The 14,552-nt window shown below is 36.0% G+C and overlaps 1 protein-coding gene and 1 pseudogene across 7 annotated transcripts in view; one reads left to right on the plus strand and one right to left on the minus strand.

Moving 5' to 3' along the window:
* The window catches only part of OXR1 (oxidation resistance 1), a 483,216-nt gene that overhangs the window by 425,999 nt on the left and 42,665 nt on the right, over nt 1–14,552 (plus strand). For all 7 annotated transcript variants that reach the window (XM_019032276.3, XM_019032279.3, XM_004047426.4 and 4 more), the window contains 2 exons: nt 7,855–8,039; nt 11,299–12,062. In XM_019032276.3, coding sequence (XP_018887821.1) covers nt 7,855–8,039; nt 11,299–12,062 — 949 coding nt within the window. The remainder of the gene's footprint in view (nt 1–7,854; nt 8,040–11,298; nt 12,063–14,552) is intronic.
* Nucleotides 1,717–3,020, minus strand: LOC101144488 (transgelin-2-like; annotated as a pseudogene).

Consider the following 14,552-nt stretch of genomic DNA (forward strand, 5'->3'; position numbering starts at 1 on the left):
TTTATTTCCCCATTCCAGCCTTTGTGTTCTTATCGTAACACCTCTTATTTCTACATGTTATAAACACAATTCATTGTTATTATTTTTGCTTTAAAAAGTTAATTTAAAATAATTTTTAAAATAAGGGTAAAGTCTATTATATTTATCCACTTACTTATTCCCTACACTTGTCATTCCTTTTTTATAGTTGCAGATTTCCATTTGTATCATTTTTCCTTTTATTTAAGGACTTCTAAATTTCTTACAGTGTAGGTCAGCTAGTGATAAATTCTTTCAGTGTTTATTTGCCTTGAAAAAGTCTCTGTTTTTCCTTCTTTTATTAAATGTTACTATCATGTTTATGTATATTTTCTTTTTTTTTTTTTCTCTGAGACAGTCTCACTCTGTTGCCCAGGCTGGAGTGCGGTGGCCTGATCTCAGCTCACTGCAACCTCCGCCTCCCAGGTTCAAGCAATTCTCCTGCCTCAGCCTCCTGAGTAGCTGGGACTACAGGCACACGCCACCACGTCTGGCTAATTTTTGTATTTTTTTAGTAGAGAGGGGGTTTTACCATGTTGGCCAGGCTGGTCTCGAACTGCTGACCTCGTGATCCGCCTGCCTCAGCCTCCCAAAGTGCTGGGATTACAGGCGTGAGCTACCGCACCCGGCACGTTTATGTACATTTTCAAAATTATATGTGTGTTTATAAAAAAGGATCCCTAACTTTTAAATTTTATGCCATTTTATCTTTTTTTGGTCCATTGAATTTTTTTAATTAATATACTTTCATTTTTAGAGCAGTTTTAAATGGATGGAAGAATTGAGCAGAAATTAGAATTCATATTTATACTCTCCCCCTTTCCCCAGTTTCCCTTATTAACATCTTGCTTTTGTGTGCCACATTTGTTTCAATCAATGAACCAGTATTCAGGCACCAAGGAAAGCCCATAAGATTAACTCTTGTTGTACATTCTGTGGGCTATAACAAATGTATAATGACATTTATCTATCATTACAGTATTACCAGATTAGTTTCATTGGGCTAAAAATCCTCTATGCACCACCTGTTCAACCCTCCTTCCCTTTCTTTCCCTGAACTCCTGATAATTAATGGTCGTCTTACTCTCTCTATAGTTTTGCCTTTTTTTGGAGTGTCATATAGTTGGAATCATAGAGTATGACTGAATGAATTCATATTGGCTTCTTTCACTTAGCAATGTGTGTTTAAGATTCCTCCATGTCTTTTGTGGATTGACACCTTAATTCTTTTTACTAATATTACTGAATATTCCACTGAGTGGATGTACTGTAGTTTATCCATTCCCCTATTAAATGACATCTTGATCACTGTTAAGTTTTGGCACTTGTAAATGAAGCTACTTTAAACATTCATCTGCAGGTTTTGTGTGGTAAGTTTTCATCTCAGGTAAAATATCAAGAATCATGATTACTGGATGGTATGGTAAGACCATTGTTAGCTTAGTAAGAAACTGAAGAACTCTCCTCCAAAGGACCTGTGCTATTTTGTATCCAATAAGCAGTAGGAATCCCTATTCCACAGCCTCACCAGCATTTGATGTTTTCAGTGTTTTAGACTTCAGCCATTCTAATAGATCCGTAGTAGTAGTATCTCACTGTGTTAATTAGAAATTCTCTAATGGCATATTATATTAAGCGTCTTTTTTTTTCCATTCAGAAATGACAAATTCTTTAAATCGACAAACTCATCTTCCTCAAGCCCCAGACCATGGTAGGCAGCCCTCCCTCTCCGTCCCCTCACCCCACCCCTTAGCCACAGTGAAGGGAATGGAAAATGAGAAGCCACGAGGGCCTCTGCCAGGGAACGCTGCCCCAGATGTGTGGTGAGCACAGTCAGTGCAGCTGTGGCTGGGGCAGCAGCTGCCACAGGCTCCTCCCTATAAATTAAGTTCCTGCAGCCACAGCTGTGGGAGAAGCATACTTGTAGAAGCAAGGCCAGTCCAGATTCAGAAGGCAGAGGCAGCATCACTGACTCCCAGCCATGGAATGAACGGAGGGCACAGAGCTCAGAGACAGAACAGGCCAGGGGGAAATAGGAGAGACAGAACAGGCCAGGGCATGGCGGTGAGGGACTGAGGCCCCTAAATTTTGGTCCCAGGGGAAAAGAAGAGGCCAGTTAGTCCAGTTTTGATGGGTATGGGGAAGGGAATGTATTAGTAAGCATGGGGGAGAGGCTGCCAACAGGCACCTCAGAGGTGATAGGACAGGCTGAACCCCTCACCCTGACAGAAGGGAGCTTAAGAGCTCTGGGGCTCTCTGGGAATGTCACTGCTAAAATATATATCTACATATATATTAACCACTCGTGGGAGGGCAGGGGCAAGGCCTGGGGTGGGATCAAAGGATCTGGCGTGGCATCCTGTAGCCAGTCATGCCTGCCTGAGACGCCCCCCATCTGTAACCTGATCACGTTCTTGCCCTCTTGCAGCTGGTTATCCGAGAAGTTCCGAGGATTCTCCTTGGATTTCTTAGGGAACCAGTTGGGATCCCCAGAGAAGAACCCATCATCCCAGGCTACTGCCAGCCCACCCAGATTCCTCAGCGTCCGCTGCACACAGGCCATGTTCTTTCCTTCCCAGAGGTCCACAGTTTGGAAGATGTCAGTGGTGTTAATGCCATAGCGCTCAGCTGCTTGCAGGAACTGAGAGATCTGCTCCATCTGCTTGAAGGCCATGGTGGAGGCCTGGATCTTCTTTACTGGGACCTGCCCCTTGGGGTACAGTGCATTAATGAGCTCACATAACACCGTGCCATCCTTGAGCCAGTTCTGGAAGTTCTCGCGTCCAGGCTGGGACCGGCCCACATCCTTTCGGCACTGAATGGTGATCCACTGGATCAGGATCTGCTCCAGATCTGCATCATACTGTTTCTCAATCTTCTGCTGCACCTCCCGGCTCAGGCCATATGCAGGTCCCCTGTTGGCCATTCCAATGGGTGGCGGTGGCTGCGGGGAGCGTTCAAGTGGGCTGGAGAGCGGCACACTCACTCAAGGCAAGGGCTGCAGCTGCCGAGCTTCTTCTTATATGCTTATTTTCTACCCAGATATCCTCTTCATTTTCAAAGGATATTTTCACTAGACAGAATTTTCAGTTGATGAGGTTTTATTTCTTTTCAGAACTTTAAAAATTTACTCCATTGTTTTCTGGCTTGCGTTTTTCTAAAGTGAAGTCTTGCATTATTTTTATGTTTGGTGTTCTGTTAAAAAATGTGTCTATCTTTGGTTGCACTTAAGATGTTCTATTTATCACTGATTTTGAGCAATTTTATTAGGATGTGCCCTGGTATATTTTTTTCTATTTGTTTTGCTGGGGGTTCCTTTAGCTTGGTTCTGTAGGTTTATAGTTCATGCCAAATTTGGAAAATATTTGACCAGATTTCTTCCAATATTTTTTGTCTCCCATCCTCTCTTTCCTCTTCTTTGGGAACTCTAATTCTGCATATTTTAGGCTACTTAACATCGGGTCTCACAGCTCCCTCATACATTCATTTTTTTCCTTCTCTTTTCATTTTGGATAATTTTAATTGCTTGTTTTTAAATTCACCAATTTTTTTTCTTCCATGGCTAATCTACTCTTAATCCTATCCAGCATATTTCATCTCACACGTTGCAATTTTTCTCCCTGTAAGTTCATACTGGGTCCCTTATATTTTCCATATCCATACTGTGTATAATCTTCTATATTGTTGAATATGGTTATAATAATTGTTTTAACGTCTTTTTTTTTGTACCAGTTCTTTCATCTCTGTTACTTCTGGGTCTGTTTGCGTTTATTGATTTTTCTCTTTAATGTGGTTCATTTTTTTCTGTTTATTTACATGCCTGGTAATTTTTGATTGGCTACCAGACATCATGAATTTTATGTAATTGGATACTGAATATTTTTGTATTCCTATATATATTCTTGCACTTTTTATCTGGGACACAGTTATTTCTTGATCCTATTGTGGCTTTTATTTCTTTGATGATCACTTGGTAATGGCTTATTCATAAGTTTTGTTAGGACCAGAATAGCCTTTAGTGTGTAGCTAATTTTTCTCCTTAATAAGACAATAATACACTTGTAAGTATTCTGAGGTTTTGTAAATACAAGATTTTTTTTGCTTTAATGTTTAGTGAGAACACGAACTATTCTTACTGTGTGGACGCTGACTATTGTTTCTTCTGCTCCTTTCAAGTACTCTCTTCTTATCGTTGGATAGCCGCGATACATGTAGGTGGTAATCAGTACTCAGTTCAAAGCTGGAAGGGAACCCTTTGTAGACCTTTAAAGCTTTCTCACTGGACAGTGCTCATTTCTGGGTTGTTTGTTTGTTTTGCTTGTTTTTTCTCTGCCTGTGGACTGGAAACTTTCTCCACTCAGTATGCTTGGGTAATCAAAGAGCTGATCTTATGTGTTTCTCCTTATTCAGGTATCATTGCCTAGCATTCCGGTGTCTGAAAATATTATGTCACATATTTTGTTCGTGTAAGTTTGGTGTGTGTATGCATGTGTGTGTTTATTGTAGTTTTAGGCAGCATTAGTTCTTGACTAGAAGCAGAAGTTCATTTGATATCTGAATAAAAATTTTATTTAAAGATCAAAGCAAAGATAAGGTCATTGGCAGGATTAGGAATGATCTGCAGCCTAGTGTTTTTGGAACGTAATCCCTTGTTATAGGCTGGCTCTGTGCATTCTGCTGCACAAAAGGAGATAAGCAGGAAGTGGTGCTTTCTCATGGAAGTCGTTTTTTCTTTTTTCATCTTCCTACAAGTTGATTATACAGAAGATTATTTATGTAACAATTATGGAAACTTATTAACAAAAACTATAATGGCTAAGTTATTGTGGATGTAAGACTGAAAAAAATATCAGTACAAGCTTTTCTCTTTGCTAGGATGGATTCCCAATTATAATGATTTTATCTCTTAGTATTTGCAGAAATATTGTAATGTAAGTGGTAATTTTTCTTTTGCAGATAGACTTGATTTTTTTTTACTTTATTTTCTAATAGAAATAATTTCTCCTTAGAAGATTAGTCAGGTAATTGCACGTAAGGAAATGGAAGTTGTTAATACAAAAGAATAATCTGTGCTTAAAGTTTCTGAAGTTCATGTGGATTAAGTAGATACTTTAATTGAAAACGTCTTACTCATAATAGTCTTAATATAATGCTGATAATATGTAGGAGTTATGAAATATTTTAAAAATAATGAGATGGGAGTGCTTTGGTATAAGTTTATGATTTTCAACTTGATCAAATGAATTTGAGAATTTACTTTTTCAAGACATTTTCATGAATTTTATGTTGAAGAAGTGTTTCTCTTGGCAAGCTCTTGATTTATGGAGAATGACGTCTAACAGATTACCGCAGAAAGCCCCAGCTGTATGGGAACTTTGAGTGTGTAGCAGAGGGAAAGAAACTTAAAGAATATATCAGTGTGTCTTTTTGGTAATAGCACATAAGGGAGATTCCTGGAAAGTAACATTAGCAGATTGATCAGTCTAGTGGGTAGGACTTCAAACTCTTTCTAATCCAAAAAGTAGAAGCATGGTTTTGAGATGCTTTTCAAATGATTTGTATAGTTACAGTACTAGGATTAAGGTATTAAGGTATATAGAGAATTAAAAGCATCATCAGTATACTGAGACGTTTCTGTCATACATAGCTAGTTATCACTGTCTTTGTGAAAATCTTCCTAAAAGATAAAATGTAGTATTATGCTAGTGAACCAAATAATTGGTTAAAACTAATGCAAAAGTGAAATTTATGAAATGGAGAGTAACCTGAAGTGTTTCAGAGAATTTAGAGCTTGATTTTTTTTTTATTTCTAGTTGATTGCTTGGTTTCCTTTCTCAAATAAGTTTACAGAAGATGGGAGAGAGGAAGTTATGAAAGATCAGAAACCTTTAAAGTTGTTTTTTTTTAATATCAAATATGCTCTATCCTTGATTATCTACATCTTGGATTATCCTTGACAATGTAAATGTTCTCTACAATGTACTTTACCATCTCTCATTGACTTGAGTTGGTATGTGACCCAGGAATACAAACTGATGTGTATGGATCTCATTAAAATATTAATTGAAAGAGAAATAGGCTGTAGTTATATAAAGTTACTCCTTATTTAGGTGGTCCACGTCCTCAACTAAAAGAGGTGCTATTCAGAGTTTCATATGGATTCCCTCTCCCTCACCAAACTGCACACACACATATACTCTTCTCTCCAATATTGTGTGCATTAACTGTATATGATCTTGAACATCCGCAGTAGCTTTTTTTCACTTGCGATTGGATGACCATTTTCTGTAGATTTACTTTTTATTTTATCATTTTTAAAAGCAATATCTGCCATAACTTAATTTTTATATTCTTAAAGTTAAACCAGGTGAATTCACAGAGCTGAATATGGACTTGGGAGGAGGATGTGATGCCAAATCAATCAGGATTTGAGTTTTTCTTTTTCTTTGGATAAGAAGCTATTTAGTTTATTTTTAAAATTCTTTCTGGCTCTTCATTTTTACAGTTACAGGATATATAGTGGACTGAAAATTTGAAGATGAAATTAAGGAATGTTGCACCCTTGGAGTGATTATGGTTTGTGATTTGGATACAGAGGAATTATATATAGCATAAAGCATGAACTACCTGGACTTCAAATCCTAGCTGTTTAGGACAAGTTTCCAGTTGTTTCTCACCATTAGTTTCTCTATCAGTAAAATGGAAATGGTTTTACCCATCTCCGAGCTATGATTATGAAGATCAAATAAGCAATATGCATATAAAGCATGGTACATATAAAGTATTCAATAAATATTCATGTTAGTATGATCAGCTGCCTGTGGACCCTAGTTTGCTCATTTATAAAGTAAGAAGGTTAAACTTTTAAGATTTGTATCACTATTTATTTATTTATTTATTTTATTTTATTTTTATTTTTTGAGATGGAGTCTCACTCTGTTGCCCAGGCTGGAGTGCAGTGGTGTGATTTCAGCTCACTGCAACCTCTGCCTCATGGGTTCAAGCGATTTGCATGCCTAAGCCTCCCAAGTAGCTGGGATTACAGGCACATGCCACCAGGCCCAGCTAGTTTGTGTTTTTTAGTAGAGATGGGGTTTCACCATGTTGGCCAGGAACTCCTCGCCTCAAGTGATCCACCCACCTAGGCCTCCCAAAGTGCTGGGATTACAGGCGTAAGCCACCGTGCCTGCCCTGTATCACTATTTATGTAAATATATTTAAAATTTTATAGCTTTTCATGGTGAGTTAAAAGTATATATACACTATATACTTTAGATGTCATATAATCTACTTAATTTTACAGATGAAGAAATAAGCCCAGAGACTCCTTGCCCAAGGTCACAAATCTAGGTAGTAGCAGAGTCAAGTGGAAACATTTTTTAAAGAGATGTTTTAAAGATACTATACTCTTTTCCTTTTATAATATTATCAACATTATTTATTGAGTCTGCACTGTATACATGACACTGTATTTGGTACTTGTAGTGAGGGAATAACACAGGAAGCAGTATGCAAATTAACATAAAAGGTGGCGCTTCTTACCTTACTGAAGTTACCTTTCTGATATGAGGTAACTCAGTATTTTACTCAGTTTGCCAATTTTATTTCCTTACTTGATTGTCTTTGGGGGAATATGATATTCTACCTCTCCTAAAGAGGAGAATTTACTGGGAAAACTTGGGTTTTAATAAAAATGGTTTCATGAGAATGCCACAGTTCCTAAGTGTACTATTTTTATGTATGGCCTAACATCAGAAGAAAATTAGTAAAAATAGCTAGATAATTTTTGAAATATCAACCTTGAGGATTAAATGTTACTTTCTTTTTTCACCTTAGGGCACAGTCAGTGGTGTGCTGCTAGTTACACCAAATAATATAATGTTTGATCCACATAAAACTGACCCTTTGGTTCAAGAGAATGGCTGTGAGGAATATGGCATCATGTGTCCAATGGAAGAGGTGATGTCAGCTGCAATGTACAAAGAAATTTTGGATAGCAAAATAAAGGAATCCTTACCCATGTAAGAGTGATATTTATATTCCTTTGCAACTTTATTGTATCTAGATAGTTGACCCTTGTCTAATACCTTAACTATTTTTACTAGTTTTCTTATAGCTGCCTTTTATTTTGTCAATAATGAAACAAAAATATATGCATTATTGAGAAGATTATTCTTAATTTGCACCTGGGATAGTTAGTAATTATCTTAGATTTGTATTTGTGTATGTGGTCAGAGAACCAGATATTTGAAAAGTAACCTATAGTGCCCATTTAATTCAGTGTTTACCAGCCTTTTTATTCAGACACAGCTTCCAGTCTTCTAAATTACCCCTGTGAGCAATCACTGTCGGGATAGTTTTCAAATTTCCTTTGGAAGTGACTGAAGAGCTGTGATTTGAGAGAGGCCACATGAGCAAAGAGCTGACATTGCTGTGGGCAAGACAGCTTTTTTTTTTTAATTGATTGATTTATATGTTTGCAGTCTTCTCTCCCAGTATAAAATACAGTGTAAAGTACAGGGAAGAAAACCCACAACTTGCTCAAATATAAAGAGTTAACTTTGGAATATACTGGTCAGAGGATTTGTGTGATATGTTAAGATAGCTGTGAGACTATAGTTTGGACACAGCTTTTGAAAGTAATATGCTTGTCCAAAGTAATGGCCAGAAAGAAAAGGAGGAATGGGAAATAAAAGGAGAAAAAGATAAAAGATAGGTATAAAAAGAAAGGAAGAAGAAGTAGCAAGGAAGGAAATTGATATGTACTAGGAAATAACCTCCTCATTCCTTCATACATGACTACCAACATTTTAAAATTGTATTCACTGTAACTGATATTGATATTTATATCCCTGTATTAGCCCGTAGGAATGATAGCTGTTTTAAAATTAACCCTTGTGGGGCAGAGCAACTTACAAAGGAAAAGAGGGACAAATTATTTTTGTTTCTGAGGAAGACTAAATGAATTGGTAGAATATCTGTGACAGAATAAAATCCTTTGCTCAAAAGTCTCCACTGTACCTTCCACCCAACAGATATTATTTTAACTTGGTAGACTAAACTTTAGAGCTGCAGATAATTCCTAGAAGGTGTTAGTATCCTCTGTATTAGTTATATTTGTAGATCATCATCCAAGGCCAGTTTCAGCAAATAAGGATTATTGAGAGGTGGATAATGGGATGAGACAAAGGTAAAAGAGTGAAGGATTACATTCAAAGAAGAGGAAGGATATATATATATGTATATATATATATAGAGAGAGAGAGAGTCATTGGTGAGATTCTGTTGTCCTCCTTTTCTTTCTTTTTCTTTCTTCTTTTTTTTTTTTTGAGATGGAGTCTTGCTCTATCACCCAGGCTGGAATGCAGTAGCACTATCTGCAACATCCACCTCCTGGGTTCAAGCAGTTCTCCTGCCTTAGCCTTCCGAGTAGCTGAGAATACAGACACCTGCCACCACATCTGGCTAATTTTTGTATTTTTGGTAGAGACGGGGTTTCATCATGTTGGCCAGGTTGGTCTCGAACCCCTGACCTCAAGTGATACACTGGCGTAGGCCTGCCAAAGTGCTGAGATTATAGGTGTGAGCCACGATGCCTGGCTTTGTCCTTTTCCATTTACAATATGGTAGTTTGGGGTTCTCTTATTCCGAACAATCCATCACTGTTCTACAAGGATGCTGTATAGCTCTTCCCTTTCAAATCACTGTTTTGTCATTTATTGTCACCTGGAAAGTGTCACCTGGATTTAAATATTTAAAGTAATTTCTTCAAAAAGAAATATCTTTAAATTCTGCCTTATGGATTGATTAAAAACAATATTTGGCACAAAATTAGATAAATAAAACAAATGTATGCCAAAAATGAGGTATAAGATTTGACTGCTTTTCTTCTGTCTTATGCTCCTTGGGAGGTTGATTTCAAAGGTATTATTATGGTATTACATTCAACAGTAGCAACATCATTGACGTAAATGTTTAGCCTTTCAGCATATTAAATCTGAAGAGTATAGCACTTTTCTAAATATATATCCTGTCACGTTTGTTATATTTATCCCTTACCTAAGGGTCTTCTAATTCTTTAAATGTACAGATAAAATTTCTCAAAACTTTTGCCCGGTTCCAACACCCTATAGATGCAGTATGAGTGCATCACCAGTAGATGACACTATTGTATATTTAATAACAAACTAGATTCTTGTTTTTTTAAGATGAATCAGATACAAAGGCAGCAGAGATATTGACTTCAACTAATTAATACTTCAAAAATGTATCCATCCTAGTTATAGAAATTATGCATACTTGTTGCAGAAAAATTGGAAAATACCGAAAAGCGGAACAAGAGAAAGAGTTACCCAGCTTCACCATTCAGAGATAGCCAATTATTTTTGTGTTGACTTACTTTACAATCTTTCCTTTTCAGCATATTTTACATGGTTCTCAAACTATGTATGTATAAATGTTAATACTTTTTTCATTAAGAACTCATATAATTTTCATTTATCACAGACTTCTTGTAACCATCATTTTAAATTAGCAACTTACATTTCATGGTATAGAGGTTTACACTCCCTCTTTCCAGAACTTAACTTTTGAACATTAGTGTTTACATATACAAATGTCATTAAATCTGAAAGTCTAGACCCAGTTATGAACCATTCATTTGTCTAGTATCTAAACTTCTCACCTGAAAAAGTTCTCTTAGAGGTATTAAAGAGTATAGTTGTTAGCCTGAAGATTTTCTCTAAATACTTTTGCTTGAGTTCTATTCAGATTGGTTTTAAGCCTTACATTTGAGCCATATATTTTAATTTAAGTTCTATTTGAATGTAAATAAGCACTGTGTGTGTGTATGTCTATGGAAATCAGTTTATTTTTACTTTATTGGGAGATTTAAAATTTTAATTAAACATTTCTCTGTGTTTATTTTCCATATTCCATCAGTGAGTAAATTTTAGTTTAGAATTACAGCTTTACCCAGGGTTTATGTCATCAAGTTCCCTTCAAGTAGATTACTTGCAAGGAAATCTTACTTTGATATTTCCTAAATATTAAGCAATTGATATAAAGGTTTGACCTAATTACTTGATTTATAGAATTACTTGGTCTATAAGGTTATTTGGTCGTATTGAATAAATCAGATTTTTTATATTCTCTGGAGATACGTGCTACATCCTTTTGTTAAAAAGTCTTTTTAGTGATACTAATTCTGTGTTCAGTGTGTGGAAGGTAAAATGCCACAATTTTAAAAGTCTAATTATTTTTAATTTTATTTAATGACAGAGATATAGATCAGCTATCAGGAAGGGACTTCTGCCATTCAAAGAAAATGACGGGAAGTAACACTGAGGATATAGACTCAAGAATCCGAGATGCAGGTAATGATAGTGCCAGCACTGCTCCTAGGAGCACTGAGGAGTCTCTTTCTGAAGATGTGTTCACAGAATCAGAACTTTCCCCTATACGAGAGGAGCTTGTATCTTCAGATGAACTGCGACAAGATAAATCTTCTGGTGCGTCATCAGAATCTGTGCAAACTGTCAATCAGACTGAAGTAGAAAGTCTGACAGTCAAATCAGAATCTACTGGTACTCCTGGTCACTTAAGATCTGATACTGAACATTCTACAAATGAAGTTGGGACTTTATGTCATAAAACTGATTTAAATAATCTTGAAATGGCCATTAAGGAAGATCAGATTGCAGATAACTTTCAAGGAATATCAGGTCCTAAAGAAGACAGCACAAGTATAAAAGGTAATTCAGACCAGGATTCTTTTCTTCATGAGAATTCGTTACACCAAGAAGAGAGTCAAAAAGAAAATATGCCTTGTGGGGAAACAGCAGAATTTAAACAAAAGCAAAGTGTTAACAAAGGAAAACAAGGAAAGGAGCAAAATCAGGACTCACAGAGAGAGGTAGAAGAGCTACGCAAACTTTGGAAAACCCATACTATGCAACAAACTAAACAGCAAAGGGAAAATATTCAACAAGTGTCACAAAAAGAAGCTAAGCATAAAATTACATCTGCTGATGGACACATAGAAAGTAAGTGTTATAGAGTAAATAAAGTTAGTTCATCCGATTGTATGGTGTCTCCGTCTTTCCTCACTGACTCAAAGCCGCTGTACCTTAGGCCAACCTGAAGGATAAGTGAGTGACCCTTGACTGGTGATTCTCTGGGGACAAGTATATACAGTCTCCAGTGTCTACTGTCTTTTCTTATCCCACAGGTGGATCGTACACATAATGAGCATCATTGCTACCCACCATGTTTAGACATTCTTGTCTCACTACATCCTATCATTAAACAATTTATTTCTTGAGAAAGTGAACAAAAGCTGTATAAAACCTTTGATCACTCCATTTTCTCTTAAAAAGTTTTTGGTATGTTACCATTAAAAATGTCTTTTTTCATATATAACATTTTAATTGCCAAAGTTGTAATCCCATCTTTTATAAAATGTACAGTTAAATCTAAAAGTGTACTTACAGAATTCTTCCACGTATCGAAAAGTTTCATCATCATCATCTAATTATTTTCTTTTAAAAACCTGCCCTCAGGACAAATAAAAACACTATTTTATCTGTCAGTTTTCTGGTACTGTTTACTTCTGAAAATTACACTATTTTCAGTCTTTTATTTCTAATATACTGTGCTTCTGTTAATACATTATGGTTAAATGGGGTATAACAACTAACTTAGCTAACATTTCTGATATTCTATTAGAATGTTTATCCCAGACTAGTCCATTCACATGTGAACTTTTCTTTCATTTTTTAAATTCAAAGATTTTTGTTTTGCTGTAATACATAAAAAAATTTACCATTTAACTTTTTAAAATTATGGTAAAATGTAACGTAAATATATTATTTGAAGCATTTTTATATCTACAATGCAGTGGCATTAGTACATTCACATTGTTATGCAGATCATGACTACTGTCCATTTCCAGAGCTTTTTTCATCTTCTAAGACTGAAACTCTGTACCCCTTAAACAATAAGTTGGCCAGGCATGGTGGCTCACGCCTGTAATCCTATCACTTTGGGAGGCTGAGGCAGGCAGATTGCTTGAATCTAGGAGTTGGAGAACAGCTTGGGCACCATGGTAAAACCCTGTTTCTACAAAAAAAAGATTACAAAAATTTGTCAGACATGGTGATGGTGCACACCTGTAGGCCCAACTACTCGGGAGACTAAGATGGGAGAATTGATTGAACCCAGGAGGTCGAGGCTGCTGTGAGCCATGATCATGCCACTGCACTCCAGCCTGAGCAACAGAGCAAGATGCTGTCTCAAACAAAAAAATAAAAAACAAAAACCAGTAACTTGCTTTTCTCCCTTCCTCATAGCTTTTGGCAACCAACATTCTACTTTGTTTCTGAATTTAACTACTCTAGATACTTCATGTGAGTGGAGTCATACAATATTTATCCATTGATGTTTGGCTTATTTCACTTGGCATAATGACTTCAAAGTTCATTTATTCTGTAATATGTGTCAGAATTTCCTATCTTTTTAAGGCTGAATAATATTCCATTGTATGTGTGTACATTTTGTCTGTTCATTTGTTGCTGGACATTTTGGTTGTTTCAACCTTTTGGCTATTGTGAATAATGCTTTGAACATTAGTGTACAAATATCTGTTTGAATCCCTCCTTGGAGTTTTTTTTGGGTATATTCCCAGAGTGGAATTCTGGATCATGTGGTAACTCTATGTTTAATTTCTTGAGGAAACTCCGTACTGTTTTCCATAGTGGCTGCACCATTTTACCTTCCCTGCAGCAGTACACAAGATTTGGGTCAGTTTTTAAAATACCGAATTTTCTTTTCATCATGCAGTTGAGATATCCTGAAGACCTAAGGGCTGTGTTCAGTAGATATTAAAATAATTCATATATTAATACTTGAACCAAGTTCTATAAAAGATTTAATATTTTTCTTCTGTAATACTTTTTTTTAATTCAAAACTAATGCATGTTCAGTAAAGAACATTTGGCAAACATAGGAAGATTCTAGAAAATTTATAAAAATCTTCTGGAATTCATCACCCAGAGATGATCATTGTTAACATTCAATATATCTGTCTTTCTTATAGAACAAAATCATACGTGTTAATTTGTTATTTACATCAAATCAAGATTATACTGTTGTATCCTGCTTTTTTATGTTATGAACCTTTTCCTATGTGATTACAGTTCTTTGAAAACATGGCTTTAAAGGCCCTAAAATTTATTTAACCATTTGCTTATTAAGACATCCAGTTGTTATTAACAATCTGTATTGTTAAGACATTTTAAAGAATGCTGCCCAGCATTCTTAAAAACATCAAAGACAGAAAATGCATCTGATAGTTACCTTATATTTTGAAGATCTTTGACTACATCTTTGACTACATCTGATAGTTACCTTATATTATAAAACCTTTGAAAAAGATAAAATAATCTGTTTAAGTTGATGATGTGGTGGACTAATTTTGTTGTGGGGGTTGGGGGTTTAATGGGGTTAGGGGAGGTTATTATAACCAAATATTAAAA

Source organism: Gorilla gorilla, chromosome 7 (assembly GCF_029281585.2).
Source record: "Gorilla gorilla gorilla isolate KB3781 chromosome 7, NHGRI_mGorGor1-v2.1_pri, whole genome shotgun sequence".
Lineage (NCBI taxonomy): Eukaryota > Metazoa > Chordata > Mammalia > Primates > Hominidae > Gorilla > Gorilla gorilla.